Source organism: Chanodichthys erythropterus, chromosome 15, assembly GCF_024489055.1.
Source record: "Chanodichthys erythropterus isolate Z2021 chromosome 15, ASM2448905v1, whole genome shotgun sequence".
Lineage (NCBI taxonomy): Eukaryota > Metazoa > Chordata > Actinopteri > Cypriniformes > Xenocyprididae > Chanodichthys > Chanodichthys erythropterus.
The window spans coordinates 3,030,609-3,054,595 of record NC_090235.1 but is presented as its reverse complement, the minus strand read 5'-3'; the positions used below and the strand labels follow the sequence as shown (position 1 = coordinate 3,054,595).

General features: G+C 35.4%; 1 protein-coding gene across 2 annotated transcripts; it reads left to right on the top strand.

Annotated features, from left to right (window-relative positions):
• Window positions 1-727: 727 nt before the first annotated feature.
• eif3eb (eukaryotic translation initiation factor 3, subunit E, b) lies at window positions 728-23,446 on the top strand. 2 transcript variants are annotated; one of them, XR_010897272.1, is made up of 13 exons: window positions 728-829; window positions 1,472-1,589; window positions 1,983-2,100; window positions 2,211-2,253; window positions 2,392-2,496; window positions 4,319-4,444; window positions 4,855-4,979; window positions 6,766-6,892; window positions 8,712-8,813; window positions 11,602-11,711; window positions 15,121-15,223; window positions 19,812-20,362; window positions 20,876-21,010. XR_010897272.1 is itself a non-coding variant. In XM_067411108.1 (13 exons), the coding sequence occupies exons 1-13, from the start codon at window positions 740-742 to the stop codon at window positions 21,493-21,495; spliced, it is 1,341 nt and encodes a 446-aa protein (XP_067267209.1). In that variant the 5' UTR covers window positions 728-739; the 3' UTR covers window positions 21,496-23,446. The 2 variants fall into 2 exon arrangements, 1 of the variants encoding a protein (XP_067267209.1); XM_067411108.1 differs by lacking the exon at window positions 19,812-20,362 and adding an exon at window positions 21,457-23,446.
• Window positions 23,447-23,987: the final 541 nt, after the last annotated feature.

Genomic DNA, 23,987 nt, shown 5'->3' with positions numbered 1-23,987 from the left:
TTGCATGCAAATTTGCCATGTTAATGTATATGAACCTACAATTACACAGAAAGTGTTGGAGGACAAATTCCTATGCCCACACTGCAAGTATAACACCACCACATTCCTTTGGGAAAGGAAAAAAACAGGTCACCTAATTTTGCTTACAGTATCTTTTTTGGGGAAGTTTTTTTCCCAGACCAGGTTGCTTGTTTTACATGCATGATCTCACAATCCTCACTCTCATAAGCTAATAGCTAATTCTTAACTTTATCTTTAAACATGCTATTGTCTAAGTAATCAGGTTTTATATATATATATATATATATATATATATATATATATATATATATATATATATATATATATATATATATATATATATATATAAAGTAATCAGGTTATTATTAATAAAATGTATGTGTCAGAGCTTGGTCATTACTTTCAATTTGGTATATCGTTTTATGTAAAAAACACTTTTTTTAAATTACTAAGTTAAACAAACCAATTTACTGCATAAAATGAACTACACAGTTGACTACTAGCCTACTAACTACCGTCATCAAAACATCAGAAATTAAAATTACACAAATACTGTTTAAAGTAGATCCCATAATGTATTTTTTTTACAGTAACAATAACCATACCAATCTGACAACCAGCACGAGTCCGGCTGAGAGCGCTTGTGGAGTGGAGCAGGTCACCGTTGTCTCTTCAGTGGTTGAATAAAGTTTTTTAAAAGCTGATTTCCATTTCCAAAATGGCGGAGTACGATCTGACCACCAAGATTGCGCATTTTTTAGATCGGCATTTGGTCTTTCCGCTGCTGGAATTTCTCTCTGTCAAGGAGGTAATGTATAAAACACAACTGTGTAAAGTAAATACTTCGTTGATCTGTTATATTTTAATTGATTGGTTGTCGCTAAACGGGCAGCGCCACGTGTGGCGGATCAGCTGGTCTGAATAAATGATTTGGTTTTCTTTTCTAATATTGAAGCAGAAATGACCTCTTTACAGTTATAATTTCATTAAACACGTATTTTTCTTTTTGACAGATCACATATATTTAAAGCATAAATTCTTATTCCGTAGCTCTGACCTCTCTTTCTATTTCTAACGTTACTCCAATCCAATTAGCACCATGGTACTTGAAGATGGTGTTGTTATGTTGTAATAACACCATGATGTTCTTCAAAGTGACACGTAAACCATAAATACGTGAATACTGTCATTATTATTTTTTTTATATGTATATGTTTAAAATACTATTACTATGGGATACCATCACTTACTACAACGAAAGTACTTTGTTGTGTGTAAGATAAATGAAAATATAACATTAGATGTAATATTTCAGTGCATTAAGTTTGATTCATGACTGCTAAAAATATATTATTATGACATATAATTCTTCTTCAGTTTACAGTCAGTCATATATTCAGAAATCCTTATATAGTGCTGTTGTTAAATCTGATGTTTATTGTCACGTCAGATCTACAATGAGAAGGAACTTCTACAAGGGAAGCTGGATCTTCTCAGCGACACAAATATGGTTGACTTTGCCATGGACGTATATAAGAACCTCTATCCCGACAAAGACATTCCACATTGTAAGTGTTTCCCTCTCACCTAAAATAGAGTTAAATAAAAAAACAAAACATGTATAATATATCTGTAAAAAGGCTGAGCATTGACAGCTTGTGATTTGATTAAATTCCAATTTCGTTTTGATATTGATTTTTGCAATTTATATATATTGTATATGGCAAAATGCTCCTCTGCAGAGTTATTTTTTCTTGTCAACTAATGAGTTTATGGTCATTGAATGGCTTTCCTGAGGTAAATGTGATGTTACCTGACACATTGTTTACAAGCACTTTTATTGAAGGTTTTTTGCACTTGAAACACTGATTGAGTGATTACATGTAAGATTTTCACATCAAATAGAGTGTTACTATATATTTGATGTATATTATTACATGTAATAATTTCTTTCTGTGTAGCCTTAAGGGAGAAAAGAACCACAGTGGTGGCCCAGTTGAAGCAGCTCCAGTCTGAGACTGAACCCATAGTAAAGATGTTTGAAGATCCAGAGACTCAGAGACAAATGCAGTCCACCAGGTCTGCTGTCATCATATTACTGTTTACCGCACCTTTAAATATAATATCTGGTGTGTTTGGCGGTTAACATATGCAAAGTCACTACAACATCGCACTTCTTTTTTTCTTAGAGATGGGAGAATGCTGTTTGAATATTTAGCAGACAAACATGGTGTAAGTTTTGCAACATACCTCAAACTATATCCAATTATTCCTTTTTTATTTTCAAAGAAGCTAATTAACAGCTTATTGCATTGTTGAATATTTAATTTCACCAACATTTTGCATTCTGTCTGTATTCTTCTCCCTCAGTTTCGTCAGGAATATTTGGATACGCTGTACCGTTATGCCAAGTTCCAGTATGAATGTGGCAACTACTCGGGGGCTGCGGAGTATCTCTACTTCTTCCGTGTGCTAGTAAGTGTTTCTGTTCATGTAAGCAAGACTGCTGGTGTTTGATTCTAATTTGTGAAGTGTGAAATGGACTCTGAAATATACTGCCTTTGGCAGATAGTAGAAACAAATTATTTTTTTTCTTCGCTGAGTGTTAATAGCATTAAAGTGTTTTGTTTTTAATAATTTATTTGGAACCAGCAACAGTACCTTGAGAGGTTTAGAAAGGGTGTTAAAGGAACATAAAAGTTTTATGCATTGTAACTGTTTTAAATATCATAAAAATAACTTGGATATGTTTGAGCATTTTCTTTAAATTTATATAAATTTATAATTATTTATTTTAAAAATTATTAGTGGACATCTTGGTATCATATGCAAAGCTATTTTTGTAATATTTAAAACATATGTATACATACACCATTCAAAAGTTTAGGACAATTAAGCTTTTTAGATTTTTATTTATTTGCAAAAATTAATACTTTTGTTCAGCAAGGATGCGTTAATGGATTAGTTCACTTTCAAATTAAAATTTCCTGATAATTTACTCACTCCCATGTCATACAAAATTGTTAATGTGTTTTCTTTGTTCAGTCTAAAAGAAATTAAAGTTTTTGATGAAAACATTCCGGGATTTTTCTCCATATAGTGGACTTCAGTGGCCTCCAAATGGTTGAAGGTCATAATTACAGTTTCAGTGCAGCTTCAAAACATTGTACGCGATACCAGATGAGAAATAAGGGTCTTATCTAGAGAAACCATCACTCATTTTCTTGAAAATTTTTTTTTAATCATTTTAACCAGAAATGCTCATCTTGAACTAGCTTTCTTCTTCTTCTCTATTAGAATTCCGGCAGTGTAGACACTTCTAAGTGTATTACTGCCCTCCACAGGTCAAAGTTTGAACTAAAATGTCATATACAATATGCTAGTGCAAGTATATAACAAACAATTAGTTCAAACTTTGACCTGTGGAGGGCAGTAATACACTCAGCAGTGTCTACACTGCCGGAATTCTAATACAGAAGAAGAAGAGAGCTAGTTCAAGATGAGCTTTTATGGTTAAAATGTATATATAATTTAAATTATTATTTTGTTTTTTAGAACATTCCTCGTCTGGGATCATGTAGAACGCTTTGAAGCTGCACTGAAACTGTAATTTTGACCTTCAACTGTTTGGAGGCCATTGAAGTCCACTATATGGAGAAAAATCCTGGAATGTTTTCATCAAAAACCTTAATTTCTTTTCAACTGAAGAAAGAAGGACATGAACATCTTAGATGACATGGGGGTGAGTAAATTATCAGGAAATTTTAATTTGAAAGTAAACTAATCCTTTAAATTGATCAAAAGTGACAGTAAAGACATTTATAATGTTACAGAAGACTTAATTTTAATGCTGTTCTTTTTAATTTTTAATAATTTTTTTATTTTTAAAAAAAATTTTTTTTTAAAGAAAACATTTCTTTTCCTGGAAAAAAAAAATAAAAACGTATTTCAACAAAAGTATCTTAAATGAATACAGTTCTGAAGGATCATGTGGACAATGAGGACTGGAGTAATGATCCTGATAATTCAAAAAGTCAGCTTTAAAAAGTATATTAAAATAGAAACTTTATTTTAAATTGTAAATCTTCTCAATTATTTTCTAACAAAATAAAACAATAACAATAGATGTGAGTTTAAAATTGTCTCTTAACCAATCGAGTTTTGACAATTTTTTATCAATGCTGAAGCAACAATATATCCGGAAAATGGATAGCTGTGTCAGCAGAATCAATGAAATATCATTGTGGAAATTGGCAGAGAATTGATACCAACAAAACATTTTGTTGTCACAACTCAGGTTCCCTCCACTGACAGAAACGCTTTGAGCTCTCTCTGGGGCAAACTGGCATCAGAGATCCTCATGCAGAACTGGGAGGCGGCCATGGAGGACCTGACCCGCTTACGAGAGACCATCGACAACAACGTATGTCCGTCCGGCATCCTTCAAGTCTCTGTCTCCCCTGTATAATAGAAGCTTTGCAGCTGTATTTCATCAGCTGGTGAAATCCAATATCCTTCCCACTGGTTAATTTGCTGTATCACCCATGTTCCTTTGAGCTCAGATATAACAGTCCTTGAGCAGACATCAGGCATTAGATCAACTATACACACAAAATTGACCAGGATGACATTTACATTGCATCAGCTTTGAGAAGTAAATGCTTGGCATTTTCATTTGCGGTGCAATTAAAGATGGATGTGTGTGGATTTACTGCAGCCTCGTTTGCTTTGCTAGTCCCTGCTAGTAATGTAACGTCAACGATATGACATAAGGCGAAGGCAATGTTGACACATTTTTAATTAAACCTTGTTTTTATTTTCTTCACGGTTCAGTCGGTGAGTTCCCCTCTTCAGTCGCTTCAGCAAAGGACGTGGCTCATACACTGGTCTCTGTTTGTCTTCTTTAACCACCCCAAAGGCAGAGACAACATCATCGAGCTGTTCCTCTATCAGCCCCAGTGAGTACAACAGCACAAAATTTCCTCTTGGGCTATAACAAGCGCTCAAATTGCTCATTAGAGAATGTAGAAGTGCAGCAAACCACATTTGCATAACATTTTTGTTGTCATTCGCTAAAGGGACTTGCCAGGAAGTGCGCTTTGTGTTTGCAACAATTACTTTTAGAGAGGGCAGCTGGAAAATTCACTGTTAATGAGATTTGCTATTGAGAGTGTTACATTTTTTAGGAGGAACAGTGCTTGATGCGTGACCATATGAGCGCCGCTCAGTTTGAGCACTTTGAAGATGACACGCTCTGTGTTGAGTGTTTAAAAGACCACAGTGAGTAATATTAAAACAGGAACCAATCAAAGCAGATTTTGTTAACGAAATGTCCATTTTTATTTCTGATGTTTTGTAATTGCAATAGGTTTATGTTTTAATACATTTTTAGGGCTGAATATCCATACTGATTTCTTGAAAACAGCAATGGCAAAAAGGAATCCTCTGATGGCAAAGCTGAATTCTCATCAGTCGTTACTCCAGTCTTCAGTGTCACATGATCCTTCAGAAATCATTCTTTTATCATGATTTGGTGCTCAAGAAACATTTCTTCTTATTATCATTAAAACATTTGTGCTGCTTAATATTTTGTAGAAACCATGATACATTTTTTTTAAAGGTGCCATCGAACGTTTTTTTACAAGATGTAATATAAGTCTAAGGTTTCCCCTGAATGTGTCTGTGAAGTTGCTGCTCAAAATACCCCATAGATTTTTTTTAATTAATTTTTTTTAACTGCCTATTTTGGAGCATAATTAGAAATGTGCCGATTCATGCTGCGGCCCCTTTAATTGCTCGCGCTCTCCGCCCCCTTTCAAGATCTCGACTCTATCACTGCATAAAAAAGTTCACAAAGCTAATATAACCCTCAAAATGGATCTTTACAAAGTGTTCGTCATGCAGCATGTCTAATTGCGTAAGTATGGTATTTATTTGGATGTTTACATTTGATTCTGAATGAGTTTGAGACTGTGCTCCGTGGCTAATGGCTAATGCTACACTGTTGGAGAGATTTATAAAGAATGAAGTTGTGTTTATGAATTATACAGACTGTAAGTGTTTAAAAATGAAAATAGCAACGGCTCTCTTGTCTCCGTGAATACAGTAATAAACGATGGTAACTTTAACCCCATTTAACAGTACATTAGCAACATGCTAACGAAACATTTAGAAAGACAATTTACAAATATCACAAAAAATATCATGTAACCTTGGATCATGTCAGTTATTATTGCTCCATCTGCCTTTTTTCGCTATTGCCCTTGCTTGCTTACCTAGTCTGATGATTCAGCTGTGCACAGATCTAGACGTTAATACTGGCTGCCCTTGTCTAATGCCTCGATCATGGGCTGGCATATGCAAATATTGGGGGCGTACATATTAATGATCCCGACTGTTACGTAACAGTCGGTGTTATGTTGAGATTCGCCTGTTCTTCTGAGGTCTTTTAAACAAATGAGATTTATATAAGAAGGAGGAAACAATGGAGTTTGAGACTCACTGTATGTCCTTTCCATGTACTGACCTCTTGTTATTCAACTATGCCAAGGTAAATTCAATTTTCAATTCGATGGCACCTTTAACGGTATCATTTTTAAGGATTCTTAGATGAATAGAAAGTAAAAAAAAACCCAGCATCATGCCACTTTTAATCAATTTAAATGCATCCTTGCTAAATAAAAATAACTTATTTTCTTAAAAAACCCTCACTGACCCCAAACTCTTGTACTCTCTGTTTCTCAGGTACCTGAACGCAATTCAAACCATGTGCCCCCACATTCTGCGCTACTTGACCACGGCTGTCATTACCAACAAGGATGTGAGAAAACGACGACAGGTCCTGAAAGACCTGGTCAAGGTCATCCAACAGGTTAGTATGATTTAACTACACAGTGGATTTTTATGAATGGCTACTGGGTATTAGTGGTTGCACCGACTAATCGACTAGTTGATTTTAAAGGGTTAGTTCACCCAAAAATGAAAATAATGTCATGTATTACTCACCCTCATGCCATTCCACACCCATAAGACCTTCGTTCATCTTCGGAACACAAATTTAAGATGTTTTTGTTGAAATCCGATGGCTCAGTGAGGTCTGCATAGCCAGCAATGACATTTCCTCTCAAGATCCATATAAGTACTAAAAACACATTTAAATCAGTTCATGTGAGTACAGTGGTTCAATATTAATATTATAAAGCGACCAGAATAGTTTTGGTGTGCCAAAAAAACAAAATAACGACTTATATAGTGATGGCCAATTTCAAAACACTGCAACGCTTTGGAGCGTATGAATCTTTTGTGTCGAATCATGATTCGGATTGTGTCTCAAACTGCTGAAATCACGTAACTTATACTTTATATTTAATGGCGTTATGTAATGTAATTACAAAAATGTAACTAATTCATTACAGTTACTGAGAAAAAATGTGAAATTAAATTAGTTATTTATGAAAATGTTAATGATTACAAAGGGTGTTACATCTGAATATCTGAATAATCCCCTTTTGTTGTCCATAAAAGAAAGGGCATACAGCATTAGAATAACACTAGAATTTAACACTAGAATAACACATTAGAATTTATGACTTAAATTTCATTTTAAGGTGAACTATCCCTTTAAGTCAAATTAGTTCACCTAAAAATGAAAATTCGGTCATTAATTACTCACCCTCATGTCGTTCCAAACCCATACGGAACACAAATTAAGATATTTTTGATGAAATCCGAGAGCTCTCTGACTCCTCTATAGACAGCAATTCAACCACCACTGTCAGGACCCAGAGAGGTACTAAAGACATTGTTTAAATAGTCCACATGACTATTCAACCTTAATTTTATGAAGCGACGAGAGTACTTTTTGTACGCAAAAACATCTCTTTTCCTCTCCATGTCAGTCTCCTACGCAGTTGACATGGTAAACACAGTGCAACGTTTCCGTGTTCTACGTCAGAATGCCTACTCATTATTGGCGGGCTCCTGTATCAGCATCACATGCATGCATCATGCTGCTCACCTGTACAGCATCGACCAATACTGAGCCGGCGTTTGGACGTAAACACGAGACTGACATGGAAGAGAAGTTATAGTCATTATTTTCGTTTTGTTTTTGCGCACAAAAAGTATTCTCGTATGTTTCTTAACATTAAGGTTGTAGCCACTGCAGTTAAGTGGACTATTTTATGTCTTTGAGAGTTCAGCATGATTAAAGCTTCTGGGATTTCGAGCCCTGTTATGCTAATTCTAACAGCAATTATCTATATCAGTATCAACATTGCTTTAAATATTAAAGCTGAAATAAACACTCAAGAAAAAAAAAATAGTTGACCATCCCTTGATCACGCATGCTAATATGCATAAATCAGCACTTTGTTTTTATGAAAAGCGCATCTTAGCCTAGAGAGTTTATCTGAGTTCAGGTTGTTGTGAAGATTGTCCTCTTTGTGGTTCAGCTCTCAGATTCTCCTTTGAGGTTTCTAGCTCGAAAAGCATCATCGCATTTCATTACGCTCATACTAGATGTGTTTCCTTTTAAGTATTGATTCAGAGTTTGTGAATTAGTGTCTCTTTTTAAATGCAGTCATCAGAGTGCTTCTTGGGGCGACGCCACATTTATACCCCTGACTTTGGCACTAGCTGTCAAATTAGCATGAGATTAATGTTTCGCTCTGCTTTCACTCTCTCAACAGGAGTCATACACATACAAGGATCCCATCACAGAGTTTGTGGAGTGCCTCTACGTTAACTTTGATTTTGACAGCGCCCAGAAAAAACTGAGGGAGTGCGAGTCGGTAAGACCACCAGCTGCTGTGTGCTAAAAGCGCTGTCATTCCTGTGATTCCCACTGTACAATGTTTCCCTCAGTTTGAATCTGTTGGAGGCATATATTGAGAGGAACGCTCATCCTTTTGCATTTAGCCATAGGTCCATTCATCCACTGCAAATCCCTGTCTACTGTAATTTAATACTGTTTCCCACTGGGCTTTTCAAAGCTTTTCTGCTGTCAGTTCTCAGACCTACATCTATGTGGCAGCTCCTCTCTTAGACATGGCCTAGTTGGGCCAGAGGGAGCATTTAGCATTCAGACCTGTGAAAACGTAATCTCAACTGCCTTTTCGCCACCATTTCAGTTTATGCCTTTGGGATTTGTGTCTATAAAAGATGATCTAGGTTCAGCTGTATATAATATATAATATACAGTGGTGTGAAAAAGTGCTTACCCCTTCCTGATTTTTTTTTTTTTTTTTTTTGCATGTTTGTCACACTTTAATGTTTCTGATCATCAAACAAATTTAAATATGAATCAAAGATAACACAGGTAAACACAACATGCTGTTTTTAAATAAAGGTTTTTATTATGAAGGGAAAACAAAATCCAAACCCACTTGGCCCTGTGTGAAAAAGTGCTTGCCCCCTAAACCTAATAACTGGTTGGGCCACCCTTAGCAGCAACAACTGCAATCAAGCCTTTGCGACAACTTGCAATGAGTCTGTTACAGCGCTGTGGAGGAATTTTGGCCCACTCGTCTTTGCAGAATTGTCATAATTCAGCCACATTGGAGGGTTTTTGAGCATGAACCGCCTTTTTAAGGTCATGCCACAGCATCTCAATAGGAATGTGGTCAGGACTTTGACTAGGCCACTCCAAAGTCTTCATTTGTTTTTCTTCAGCCATTCAGAGGTGGACTTGCTGGTGTGTTTTGGATCATTGTCCTGCTGCAGAACCCAAGTTCAATTCAGCTTGAGGTCACAAACAGATGGCTGGACATTGTCCTTCAGGATTTTTTGGTAGACAGCAGAATTCATGGTTCCATTTATCGGAGCAAGTCTTCCAGGTCCTGAAGCAGCAAAATAGCCCCAGACCATCACACTACCACCACCACATTTTACTGTTGGTATGATGTTCTTTTTCCGAAATGCTGTTACTTTTACGCCAGATTTAATGGGACACACACCTTCAAAAAAGTTCAATTTTTGTCTTGTCAGTCCACAGAGTATTTTCCCAAAAGTCTTGGGGATCAAGATGTTTTCTGGCAAAACTCAGACGAGCCTTTATGTTCTTTTTACTCAGCAGCAGTTTTTGTCTTGGAACTCTGCCATGCAGGCCATTTTTGCCCAGTCTCTTTCTTATGGTGGAGTCATGAACACTGACCTTAACTGAGGCAAGTAAGGCCTGCAGTTCTTTGGATGTTGTTGTGGGGTCTTTTGTGACTCTTGGATGAGTCGTCGCTGCCTTTTGGGGCAATTTTGGTCGGCTGGCCACTTCTGGGAAGGTTCACCACTGTTCCATGTTTTCATCATTTGTGGATAATGGCTCTCACTGTGGTTAGCTGGAGTCCCAAAGCTTTAGAAATGGCTTTATAACCTTTTCCAGACTGATAGATCTCAATTACTTTCTTTTTTCTTTTGTTCCTGAGTTTCTTTGGATCTCAACATGTGTAGCTTTTGAGGATCTTTTGGTCTACTTCACTTTGTCAGGCAGGTCCTATTTAAGTGATATCTTGATTGCGAAAAGGTCTGGCAGTAATCAGGCCTGGGTGTGGCTAGAGAAACTGAACTCAGGTGTTAACAGCAGGAGGAAAGCACTTTTTCAACACAGGGCCATGTGGGTTTGGATTTTGTTTTCCCTTCATAATAAAACATTCATTTAAAAACTGCATTTTGTGTTTACTTGTGTTATCTCTGATTCATATTTAAATTTGTTTGATGATCTGAAACATTAAAGTGTGACAAACATGCAAAAAAAAAAAAAAAATCAGGAAGGGGTAAGCACTTTTTCACACCACTGTATATTATATATTATATACAGCTGAACCTAGATCATCTTTTATAGACACAAATCCCAAAGGCATAAACTGAAATGGTGGTGAAAAGGCAGTTGAGATTACATTTTCACAGGTCTGAATGCTAAACGCTCCCTCATTAAAGTGTGACAAACATGCAAAAAAAAAAAAAAAAATCAGGAAGGGGACAATCACTTTTTCACACCACTGTATATAATACATACATACACTTACTTTTCCAAGGGGGTTTACTCATTTACGCCGAGCACTGTGTATTAAGAAATTAATACACTAAAATATTAAATTAAATTGATCAAAAGTGACAATAAATACATTTACACTGTAACTAAATAAATCTAATTTCTAGTTCTTTTCTTTTCCCTATTCATTAAATATTCCTGAAATTTTTTTTTTATCACCGTTTCAACAAAAATATTAAACAGGACAACTGCTCTCAACATTGATTATAATAAGAAATGTTTCTTGTCCAAATCAACATATTAGAATGATTTCTGAAGGATCATGTGACACTGAAGACTGGAAAAATGATGCTGAAAATTCAGTTTTATAAATTTATAAATGACATTTTAAAATATAATTTGGACTATTATTTTTGTAATTCTGTTTGTGCTACTTGTGTGCAGACAAGTTACACACTTTACTTTAAAGGTTTATTGGAGAAAAAGTATTTTCCTATAAGTGCATAGTTCAGTCTTGGAGCCATTCAGTGGACAATCAACAATATTTACACAACTTCCAAAGCACATAATTTGAATGGGCTCTATTTGTTTTCAAGGTACTGGTGAATGACTTCTTTTTGGTGGCCTGCTTGGAGGATTTCATTGAAAACGCAAGGCTTTTCATCTTCGAGACATTCTGCCGGATCCATCAGTGCATCAGCATCAGGTAGCCCCCCCTCCCAGGATGAATCCTGATAGACTAGTGTGCGCTAATCCTCTTAGTGCTGTAAAAAGAGCGTAGCGTGCTGCGAGTATTCACTGCGCTGCCAGGATCAATGGACCCCAGCCAAATCTGACAAAAGCTGAGAGACATCACAATTGTGTACATTCTGAAGAACGAGCTAAGGATAGCTAAATGTAGAGTACAACAGTGTGTTACAACAGCGTTATTTAAGTATCATTGAGATGCTATTAGAGTTATGTATAGTTTTGATTTTTTTTTTTCTTTTCGATTTTAATTTTAAAGTTTTATTTTGAGTGTCTGTTTAACATTAAGTTAAATGAAATGAAGTAACAAGTATGCTATAGTTTTAGTTAACTCATTGATGCTTGCTAAAGGGGAACTATTATGACCTTTTTTATAGTCTTGATTTTGTTTTCGGGGTGCACTATGATAGGATTTCATGCTTGAATGTTCTAAAAACACATTGGACCTTATTTATCAATCTAACGTAGAAACGAGCGCCGAAACCATCTTATGATTCATCAAACATTCGTATGCTTCCAATCCCATTGTACAAATGATTGTACGTTGATAAATGTGGCGGCTGAAAACAATCGTCATTAAATATCACGCCCCTAAAAATTCATGGTTTGGAATAGACTTGTGCCGATATTCGGTAATGCGATAAATCGTGATAATGAATATGCACGATATTGTAATCGTCGGCACTTCAGAATACCGTAAATAATAATTTATTACCAATTATTAATTTTTTATAAGGCAATTAAGAATACTTTATCCATCTATCGTATAAAATGCACTACACCGCTGTATTCTGCGTCAAAAGGACACGCGCTCAGATGTAAACAATCCCAACCTGCACGAGAAGCACATGGCGGAACCAGTGAAGGAGACGAGCTGAATTAAAGTGCGTGCTCACTCTCTGACAGTAGAGGGCGCTGATGGAACAGCAGCGTGCAGCGGTTACCACGGAAACCGTGCAAACAAAGTAACTGCGCTAGTGAAGTTTTTAAAATGCTTCAAACAGCCATTCATTTTTTTGTAATCTCAGTGTTGTTCATCACAGCACCAAATACTGAATACTTAAAAAAGACTTAAAAGGATATTTATTTTCAAACCTAAACATTTTGATATTTTAATCTGGACTACAACATGCCCTAATGATTAGAAATCTTCTGATTATTTGTTATTGTTCAGTAAAACTTTGAAAACATACAGCTTCATTAGTTAACATGTTAATTCATTATCACTATACTGACAATAAAAATTCTTATAAAGTATTAATTATTATTATTTAATGTTAATTTCTTAGTTACTGTTGAATAACATTACTAAAATCAAAATAACTTATTTAATGGACCTTAGATAAAACTAACAATGATCAGTTGTGTTTCTAAACTAACATTAACAAAAAATAACACTTTCTGTAACAAAAGTAGCTATTGCTCAATCTTAGTTAATGCATTAAATAGAGTAAAGTGTTATCTGTTGTTCTTTATAGCCTAATTCTTTTGCATTTTAATCTGTTTGAAAATTTCAGTCAGAGTTGTTTTTGTTTTATTACAAAAAGAGTTCTTAAACCTGTTAAACTATGACAAAAATGGTTTTGCAACTTATTTTAATACCGTGATAATACCGTATACCGCGATAAAAGCTTCATCAATTAATCGCAACATGAAAATTTGATACCGTCACATGCCTGGTTTGGAAGCCTCGCCCCTAGATATACATAACCCGGCCAAGAAGAGGAAGTAATCTCATGAAAGAGAAATTCATTTTACACCAAAAACGCCTGTTAACCTCGTAATTGCAAACAATTACATTCATTTGTATGTATATATAATACTGTTAAATAAAACAAAACATTTATAGGCCTATTGTAGTTCCCTCCACAACAAATCGGTATTAACGGTATTCAGAACAGAACAAGAAAGAAAAAGAAGTTATAGAATTATATATTAAACTATAAAATAAAACATAAGTGGTAGTCATTATAAACATAAGTCAAGCCAAAACAATTTTTTATAGGCTAAAGCAAAATTGATGTGCTCAAGCCTCGCACATTTGGCAAGAATCCAAATATGTTATTATTCATTATGTAAACAATTAAGGCTTTGTAATTCACTTGTGTCCCAATATCCATGTAAAACAGCATCCTTCACACGGCATGCTGATTTACAGCAGACTATTTAATTTGAGCAGTGTAACTTTTATGTTTGGTTGAATGACTGCAATTTAGTTTGATGAAGAATGTCAAGTTATAAACGCTAGAACTGATGTTGTGTGTGCACATGAGGCACCTGTGCATATCACTTAGATTTAATAAAATAAAGATATAAACAAATACAATGCGTTAGTGTCACAAAAACGAGCATCACAGTTTTTTTCTTTTGTTAATCTGTTATTTAAAAGAAATATATGTCATGTAGTCCTATTTATTTTATTCGTTTTATTTAGCCTACTTGATTTTATTCAGTTTTTCTCGGTTCACAGAAGCACGGTGAATCCTTATGTTCTTTTATGCTGCTATTTGCGCATGTAAAGCTAAAAAAACATTATTATATGGTATTCTAATTTAATTTAATTTTAATTTGACATTCTATTCTTAAAGGTTTATGATCGACTAATCTTTGGTTGTTTTGTCAGGAAAATGATCAAAATGCTCTCATTACAATTCTTCACTAGATTTATGCTGCACGCAAGCTCACGCTAACTCAAAAACTTGCGAAACACTAGCTGAGACCTGACGTGAGATTTGATCGTAGCCACCACTCACATCCATATTGATAAATGCCAAGTTTTGTGTGGAAACTGCCGTACGCACAGTTTTCTGTCATACGTTCGTTTCATAAATGAGGCCCATAATTTTTTCTCAAATTTTTTATATTATTGCGGAAATGTCACACCCCTTACCATACCCACAAGTCTCAACACACGACTAACGCAACTCAAACAGGGCTCGCCACTTTTTCTTGTGTATGCCTTAGACAGGAATTACTGTGACATACGTTTCCAGAAGAAAACAATCAAGGTGTTTCAGGGAGTTCAGAAACAGTGCTTACTGGAGTGGACTTTGTAACTTTGCAGACATTTTTCATGCTCAAACAGCAACATTACATGCTAAAGAAAGTTGAAAATGCAATAGTACCCCTTTAACAGTTTCTTTGAACACCACTACTTAGGAACCCTGTTGTGTTCACATTTAATCGTAGACATGGTGGTGCATCTTAATTCATGTCGTCAGCTTGTGTTTATCACACTCATTGATTTTCACTGAGACTGTTTGAACTCTTGTTTGAAGATGAGAGCTACAGCTCGTTGTTGACCTTAGGCAATCTCTGTATTTCTCATTTTCTCCCTCTCATCCATCGCTCTTCCTGTCTCTGGGCAGCATGTTGGCAGATAAGCTGAATATGACCCCCGAGGAGGCTGAGAGATGGATCGTAAACTTGATCCGCAATGCCAGACTGGATGCCAAAATCGACTCCAAACTGGTGAGTGAGCTCTCGGGTGCAGAACACATGTCCAAACACAAAGACCATTATTTTAAGATGCACTAGACTCCCTCTGACAGTGAAAGAGGGCCTTTTGTTTGTACATTGTTTAAATTAGGTACTCATAGCCTAGAGCAATTTTGTTATTTTACAGTTATGAGTCTTATGTTGAATTTTTATTTTATTTTTGTTATTTTAGCTGAATATGACCTTTTTAAAGGGATAATTCACCCAAAAAATCAGTAACGCACCCTCATGTTTTTATTTTTTGGTAGCAGTTTACAATTGGGTTTCATTTGATAGCATTAGTTAACATGAACTAACAATGAACAATACTTATATTGACATAATATCTTAGTCAATATAAATCTCGATATTTACTATTAGATTTTATATTTTACAATATGTCAGTGCAAGTTGCTTTCGGTTAAGAAAGCTCAAACAAGCATTTCAGTCTGGGACTAGCTTAAGCCTTGTCTGTAAAACCAGGCACAAAAGTTATATCTGTTAATATTAGGTATTGGATTGTGAACTAATATGAACAAAGAATGAACAACTGTATTTTTATTAATAACCAATATTAAGAAAGATAAATGTTGTAATAACATATTGCTTATTGATAGTTGGTTAATAGATTTATTGTTAATGTATTAACAAACATGTCCTTACCCTTTTCTTTTTTTCTGTGGGACACAAAAGGAGATGTTTAGCAGAATGTCCAAGCTGCTCTTTCCCATTTCACAAAAGTAAATTACCGAAAAATGCATGGTAACAATTTACTATTATGGTAAATTTCATTAATATTAGCAAAAGCAAATTTTTTATATATATGGGTCATTGACAAATAAGGTTTTTAAAAGTGTAAAAAAAACATTATGGAGATATAATTAATTTTGTTAAGTTTTATTAAGTGTTAACAATGAGATTGTGGTTTTTATAATCAATTAACACTGCTTTTGTCATTTTTTTTTTTTTTTTTTTACAAGATGGACAAAATTTGTCACCAAAAAAGTCATTCGGTTTAACCAAAATTTCGGTTTTACCGAATGACACTTTTGGTTATACTAAATGACGATATTTTCAAACAATGCTAACAGGCTGATATCTAGCTAGCTAGCAAAAGGATTATCAAACATTTTATATTTAGTACAAGTTTTTAAAATATTACAACATTTTCCATGTTTTATAGCGGTTGTACCGAATGACCTGATGTTTCGGGACATGCGTATGAGCAAGTGAAAACATGAAATTTTCAAATAGTTAAGAGAGAGTTAGTTACTTTGCTTCATGACCATGTGGTCCTTTGCAGGTGTCTGAATGATGTCACATCCTGTCACATAATATTGACATCATGACTTGATCCAAAATGGTCCCTTTATATTGGTTACTCCGAATGACATCAATGAAATAAATTTTTCGGACAGTCTTTCTCATAACAAAGCAACTTCTACACATAATTTTAATACCATTTTGCACTATGTTGATATATGATGTTATAAAATCATGCCAGAATAATATATACATTTATTACATTTTAATATATTTTAATCACAAATGAAATGGCTATATTGGCCTTTGGATGGATAAACCAATTTACCTTTTGACACTTCAAAATCTTTAAAATACCTTTAAATATATAGCAAAATTTAAAGGGTTAGTTTACCCAAAAATGAAAATAACGTCATTTATTACTCACCCTCATTCCGTTCCACACCCGTAAGACCTTTGTTAATCTTCGGAACACAAATTAAGATATATTTGTAAAAATCCGATGGCTCAGTGAGGCCTGCATAGGGAGCAATGACATTTCCTCTCTCAAGATCCATTAATGTACTAAAAACATATTTAAATCAGTTCATGTGAGTACAGTGGTTCAATATTAATATTATAAAGCGACAAGAATATTTTTATTTAAAAAAACAAAAACAAAATAATGACTTATATAGTGATGGCCGATTTCAAAACACTGCTTCATGAAACTGATTAAAATATGTTTTTAGTACTTTAATGGATCTTGAGAGAGGAAATGTCATTGCTGTGAATGCAGGTCTCACTGAGCCATTGGATTTAATCAAAAATATCTTAATTTGTGCTCTGAAGATTAACGAATTAACCTTATGGGTGTGGAATAGCATGAGGGTGAGTAATAACATTATTTTCATTTTTGGGTGAACTAGCACTTTAATTAAAACCTTTTGAATTCAATAAGATCTAGTTGTACAAACTTACATTCTTTGGATGTCATATCTTTGTTTTTTATTATTATTAAGACAAAAAAAAAATGACCCATCACGTCATTGACCCATATATAACTTTAACTATTAATCTAAGTTACTGTTAATTTATAAATATTTTATTTTTCAATGACAATTAGTTATTGTATTATGAACAAACATGAATGTTAATTTATACTGAAGTGATAAAATTGCATTTGTAGAAATTACCATTAATATTAATAAAAACTGTTAAAATACTCATTGCTTCACGTCAACTATTGCATGAAGTAATGTTAACATACAGAATGTCAAGTCTTTTAAAAAATATTACTCTATATTATATGTTAGTCTTATATTCAATATTATAAATTAAATATACATTATATTCTTCAGAAGTTTTCTTCATTTTAGCTGTACCTCACATAAACCTATTCCTTTGTGCTTGTGCTTATCTAACTTGCCTTCACAATGCGTCATGGCTGGTTTGATGTCTTTGACCATTGTGTGCAGTGAGCAAAGTTTGATTATGTGCAAATGCGAAAGAGATTTTAGAGCTACAGAGTATGATGGAATCATGAGGGTGACGTTTTTGTATTGTGTGAGCTTTTCTTTAACTGTGGGGTTCAAAGGGAAAAGCCAACTTTAGTTTACTTTCTTGTGTGTGTGTGTGTTTGTTATGAATAGTGCCTAAGATTTTATTGTAAGCTAAACTGATATAGGAACTAGGGGTGTGCGATATTGATAATATCGCAAAATTTTCTGGGATTTTGTCGATAACGGAGATTAGACAGTATTTTTGAGTATATTTTTGTGCTGGTATCTTGGCAGGTTTAGGACTGCTGTTGACAGCTGACTCCTAAAGTTTTTGTTATTCTTCATATTTTGTGTGGTGGTTCGCAGCTGTGACAGAAATTAAATTTTCCATTCATTATGTCAAATTATTACATTTAATCAATAAATTCATTTAGAATAATAAGTTACCAGTCAAATTAAATCAGTATCAACAAAATCCACCTTTGCGTTGCTGATGAAACGCAGAAGCTACATCTGAAGTGGCATTTATATTTTTGCACAGACTGTTTAAGGCAGCTCAGAGGTGACATAAAAGAATTTAACCTACAGTAACTAATGCATAACTCATTTTTGATGTTTTAAAAATAGATCAGTGATGATACACCGATCAGGCATAACATAATGACCACTGACAGGTGAAGTTAATAACACTGATTATCTCTTCATTGCGGCACCTGTTAGTGGGTGGGATATATTAGGCAGCAAGTGAACATTTGGTCCTCAAAGTTGATGTGTTAAAAAGAAGCAGGAAAAATGGGTAAGCGTAAGGATTTGAGCAAGTTTGACAAGGGCCGAATTAGGGTCGCACGATATATCGGCCACCAGATTCAGTATCGGCTGATATATGTTCATTTTTATTGTTATCGTTATTGGCCAGATAAGAAAATTTGGCCAATATATTAAAGCTGATAAATAATGGATTATTTCCTTCAGCTGAGACACTTCTGATACACACTGTCTGCCATTATGGTTTTGAATTGCTTGAAATATGATTGAAATCACTTCAAAAAGGAAAATACAGTGTGCTCGGGACATGGCTTTTAATGGTGAAACTATTGTTTTTGTAATCAGGCTCTCAAAGAGTATATAAAAATTTTGATATAGATATCAGCCAATATATCGGTTATCAGCTTTTTAAATATAAAGAATTATCTGCCAAATTTTTTGTACTGGTGCATCCCTAGGCCAAATTGTGATGGCTAGACAACTCCAAAACTGCAGCTCTTGTGGGGTGTTCCTGGACTGCAGTGGTCAGTATCTATCAAAAGTGGTCCAAGAAAGGAATAGTGGTAAACCGGCGACAGGGTCATGGGTGGCTAATGCTCATTGATGGGGAGCGAAGGCTGGCCCTTGTGGTACGATCGAACAGACAAGCTACTGTAGCTCAAATTGCTCAAGAAGTTAATGCTGGTTCTGATAGAAAGGTGTCAGAATACACAGTGCAACGCAGTTTGTTGCATATGGGGCTGCATAGCTGCAGACCAGTCAGGGTGCCTGTCCTCCACCGAAAGCACCAACAATGAGCATCAGAACTGGACCACGGAGCAATGGAAGAAGGTGGAAATTTTACATCACGTGGATGGCCGGGTACGTGTGCGTTGCTTACCTGGGGAACACATGGCACCAGGACGCACAAGGCAAGCCGGCGGAGCCAATGTGATGCTTTGGGCAATGATCTGCTGGGTCCTGCCATCCATATGGATGTTACTTTGACACGTACCACCTACCTAAGCATTGTTGCAGACCATGTACACCCTTTCATTGAAACGGTATTCCCTGGTGACTGTGGTCTCTTTCAGCAGGATAATGTGCCCTGCCACAAAGCAATGGTTTGAGGAGCACAACAACGAGTTTGAGGTGTTAACTTGGCCCCCAAATTCCCCAGATCCAATCCAATCGAGCATCTGTGGGATGTGCTGAACAAACAAGTCCAATCCATGGAGGCTTCACCTCGCAACTTACAGGATTTAAAGGATTTGCATCTTGGTGCCAGATACCACAGCACACCTTCAGAGGTCTAGTGGAGTCCATGCCTCGACGGGTCAGGGCTGTTTTGGCAGCAAAAGGGGCACCAACACGATATTAGGAAAGTGGTCATAATGTTATGCTTGATCTATGTATATGAAATGATTTTAAAATTAAAAAGATACTTTAAAAATGAAACTAAAACCGCCAGTAGGTGGAAGCAAGTCACTTTTAATGAGCAAACCTTTGAGTCATTAATTCAACTGATTCGTTCAAATAGACCGATTCATTCAGTTGAAAAACTGCTGTGCTGTTCAGAGATGCAAAACAGTTCTGCTGTGGCTTTGTCTTTGAAATAGGGCACAACAGGCAGTATTGTCAAAATGTAAGTCACTTAATTGTTTATTTAAATGTATAAAATCAATATTCCATTTGCAATTGTGCTGATATTTGGAAAAAAATGCTATAAATATAGCCTAAAAGATAAATACTCATACAGGGACGATGGCATAAATCACACAGTGAAAGTGTGCACGTGCAGTAGTCAAACCTAAACCAAAAAGGCTACATCACACAGTGCATCACACAGTCTCTAGGTGTGTTTTTGTTTGGTTTTTGCAAAGTGATGGACATACTCGATAATGTCAGATTGCACATCGTTAAAACAATTATATTATCATAGACGATATATATCGTACACCCTTAATAGGAACTGTAATTTAGTAAAAGAATTGTTGTCTGAAGTTTTGCAAGTCACCAAGGTGACTTTGAAGCCCCTAATCCCCTGAAGCCTTTACTTTTTCATTATAATACTTTAAAGTTGCTTGATAATTCATATAGGTGTTCATGTAGTTTTACACGGTTCACTGTTCCTGCCTAATGGGTGTTTTCTACTCAGGGTCACGTGGTGATGGGGAACAACGCTGTGTCGCCGTATCAACAAGTGATCGAGAAGACTAAGAGCTTGTCATTCCGCAGTCAGATGCTGGCCATGAACATCGAGAAGAAGATCAGTCACAGCAGCAGGAATGAGGTACCAGACTCAAAGCAAACAAAACTGGGTGTTCAGGAGGAGCGGACCGAAGTAATGAGGTTTTCCTTCAGCCTGGCCTCATTGGAATCATTACCGTCATTAAATGAGTGTGCTGGGAAACTTTTACTTTTAAGCGTTGAAGCATTTTTCCCTTAAGTGAACATCAGCCAGGCATACAGTTCCCCTAAATATCTTGCACATTCCCAAATCAAAGCCCAGACTCGGCGTAATGTCTGAATAATCGGATTTTGTGTCAGCGAAGTAATTCACGTCATGTATCTTCTGCTGTCCTGTATTTTGCTTGATGTTCACTCTGGAGACATTGCTTGAGTCAGAGCATTTAAAATATGTATGTCAAACTCATTTAATAGAATTTGTTTTGAGTAAACTTCTGCTGTTAATGCTGCATCTTTTATGCCACTAATGATCCTCCATTTCCTTTCTAGACACCAAACTGGGCGGGTCAAGAAACTGGCTTCTATTAGAACGGAAGCAAAAGGCGAACAGTGGATCAGCTGTTACACTCCTCAACCTCATCTTAGTATTTAACTAACATCTTTTATCTAGCCATGTTTTACATTAGGATCATTTTACAAAAGACTATTGCCGACATTTCCAGCATGACAAAGCTATGGAGTTTTGGGATGCTCCCGTAAATTATGTATTCTGTATGAAGGAAGGACTTTACCAGGCAAGTTTTTATGAATTATTCCAGTTCTGTGTAATCTCGAAGGATATTTTTCTTTTTCCATATGCAAGTGATTGTTTTGAACATCATAACACCACAATAAACAATGAAGGTGTGTTTCTGAACACATTTTCAAGGATCCTACAACGTACTTAATCTTTAATGTTCAGAGGTGAAGTGTACAATTTGTGTCGTCAATGGGTTTTCCAAACGCTTCCTATTTCTACTGTTGTTTGGTCAAAAAGGTCCTGGTACAATCTCTAGTCATTTTTTGTCTTGTGAGACACTTCAAACTCACGGCAACATTTTTATTGGCTAATAGTTTTCTGTGCACAGTAAAATTGGGATGTGAGAAAGTATTTTAAAGGGTTAGTTCACACAAAAATGTAAATTCTGTCATTTTATTACTCACCCTCATGTTGTTCGGCACCTGAAAGACCTTCGTTCATCTTCAGAACACAAATTAAGATATTTTTGATGAAATCTGAGAGGTATATGACTCGTCCATAGACAGCAATATAATCAACACTTTCAAGGTCCAGAAAGGTACTAAAGACATCATTAAAACAGTCAACGTGACTGCAGAGGTTCAACCTTTTTATGACGCAACGAGAATACTTTTTGTGCGGAAAAACAAAACAAAAATAACGACTTTATTCAACAATCTCTTCTCTTCCCTGTCATCATTAGTTGCCAAATGCCAGCTCAGTATTGGCCAAAGCTGATCACATGAGCAGCACGATGCATGCGTGTGATGCTGACGCAGGAGCCGGCCAATGAGTCGGCTTTCTGACATAGAATCTGGGAGCGCTTATTTTTGTTTTTGCCCACAAAAAGTATTCTCGTCGCTTCATAAAATAAAGGTTAAACCACTGCAGACACGTTGACTTTTTTAACAATGTCTTTAGTACCTTTCTGGGCCTTGAAAGTTCTGATTTTGTAGCTGTCTATGGACGAGACATATTCCTCTTGGATTTCATCAAAAATATCTTAATTTCAAAACACTGCTTCAGAGCTTTACAAATCGAATCAGTGTTTTGAAATAAAAGATTTGTAAGGCTCAGAAGCAGTGTTTTGAAATTGGCCATCACTAGACATTGTTGAAAAGTCATTATTTTGGGTTTTTTTTTGGTGCACAAAAAATATTCTTGTCATTTTATAATATTAAGGTAGAACCACTATACTCACATGAACTGATTTAAATATGTTTTTAGTACCTTTATGGATCTTGAGAGGTTCGGTGGCTTTACTGTCAATAGTGGCCTCACTGAGCCATCAGATTTCATTAAAATATCTTAATTTGTGTTCTGAAGATGAACAAAGGTCTTACGGGTGTAGAACGACATGAGGGTGAATAATAAATTATTTTCATTTTTGGGTGAAGTAACCATTTAATATTTAATATTCTTAGGATTATTTGATGAATGGAAAGTTAAGCATTATTTGAATGCTTTTGTTACACAACTTTACTGTCAATTTTAATCAATGTAATGCACATTTTCTGAATAAAATAATTACTTTCAAAACAAAAACTTACTACAAATATTTGATTAATAGTATAATTTTTTGTAACAGTTCTAAAGCATTTCGTAGGCTAGATATAACACATTTTAGATGCATTTTTTAAAAGTGTACAATCATCCCAAACAAATGGAAAAGTAATTAAAAATCACAAATTCGTTGGTCATAAATTGTGGGAACCCTGCATCAGCTCTAATGAAATCTTTTAGTAATGGCAGCAGCAATGTCTCAGCTCATGTTTTATCCACTAGGTGGCAGTAGTGACTAACTTTTCCACCACTCTCTGGCTAGTCACCAATAGATGGCCACAAACCAGTCATTACCAGCTGCCTGACTGATCATCATCTCTTTTAAAGCCGTCTTGATTTTGAAGTGTGTTTACAAGCTGAAACCTAGGAATGTTGGGCATCTGTGTTTGATTTTGGGGGCGACCAGGTAATTTTGAGCCAAAGTTTGAAAACAGATTGTGTGTTGTCAAAGAAGCCAACCGAGATGGAAAGATCCTGTTGTGACTCATAAACGACCAACTTCCTCTAAATAACAGATTTTTCCTTTGGTTATTTTTATATTTCATCCAAAGTCCAGACGAAATGCTTGTGGAAAGTGTGCCGTTTACTATTTTAATGAATGCATGTTTCCTGGAAGCTGATCTATTTGGTACATTCATCGAAATGGAGACTGTAAAAGCGTACCTTTCAGTAAAATCATCAAATATAGTTTTGAAATGGAAAGAGAACAATATTTTGTCATAAATTGTGGACCCACTTT

What these genes read in the sequence shown, in the direction of transcription:
- eif3eb (XM_067411108.1), top strand. Translation starts at nt 740, where the DNA reads ATGGCGGAGTACGATCTGACCACCAAGATTGCGCATTTTTTAGATCGG. An exon ending in AGACAAATGCAGTCCACCAG is followed by an intron (nt 2,101 to 2,210) that starts GTCTGCTGTCAT and finishes TTTTTTTCTTAG; the next exon opens with AGATGGGAGAATGCTGTTTG. An exon ending in TCTACTTCTTCCGTGTGCTA is followed by an intron (nt 2,497 to 4,318) that starts GTAAGTGTTTCT and finishes GTCACAACTCAG; the next exon opens with GTTCCCTCCACTGACAGAAA.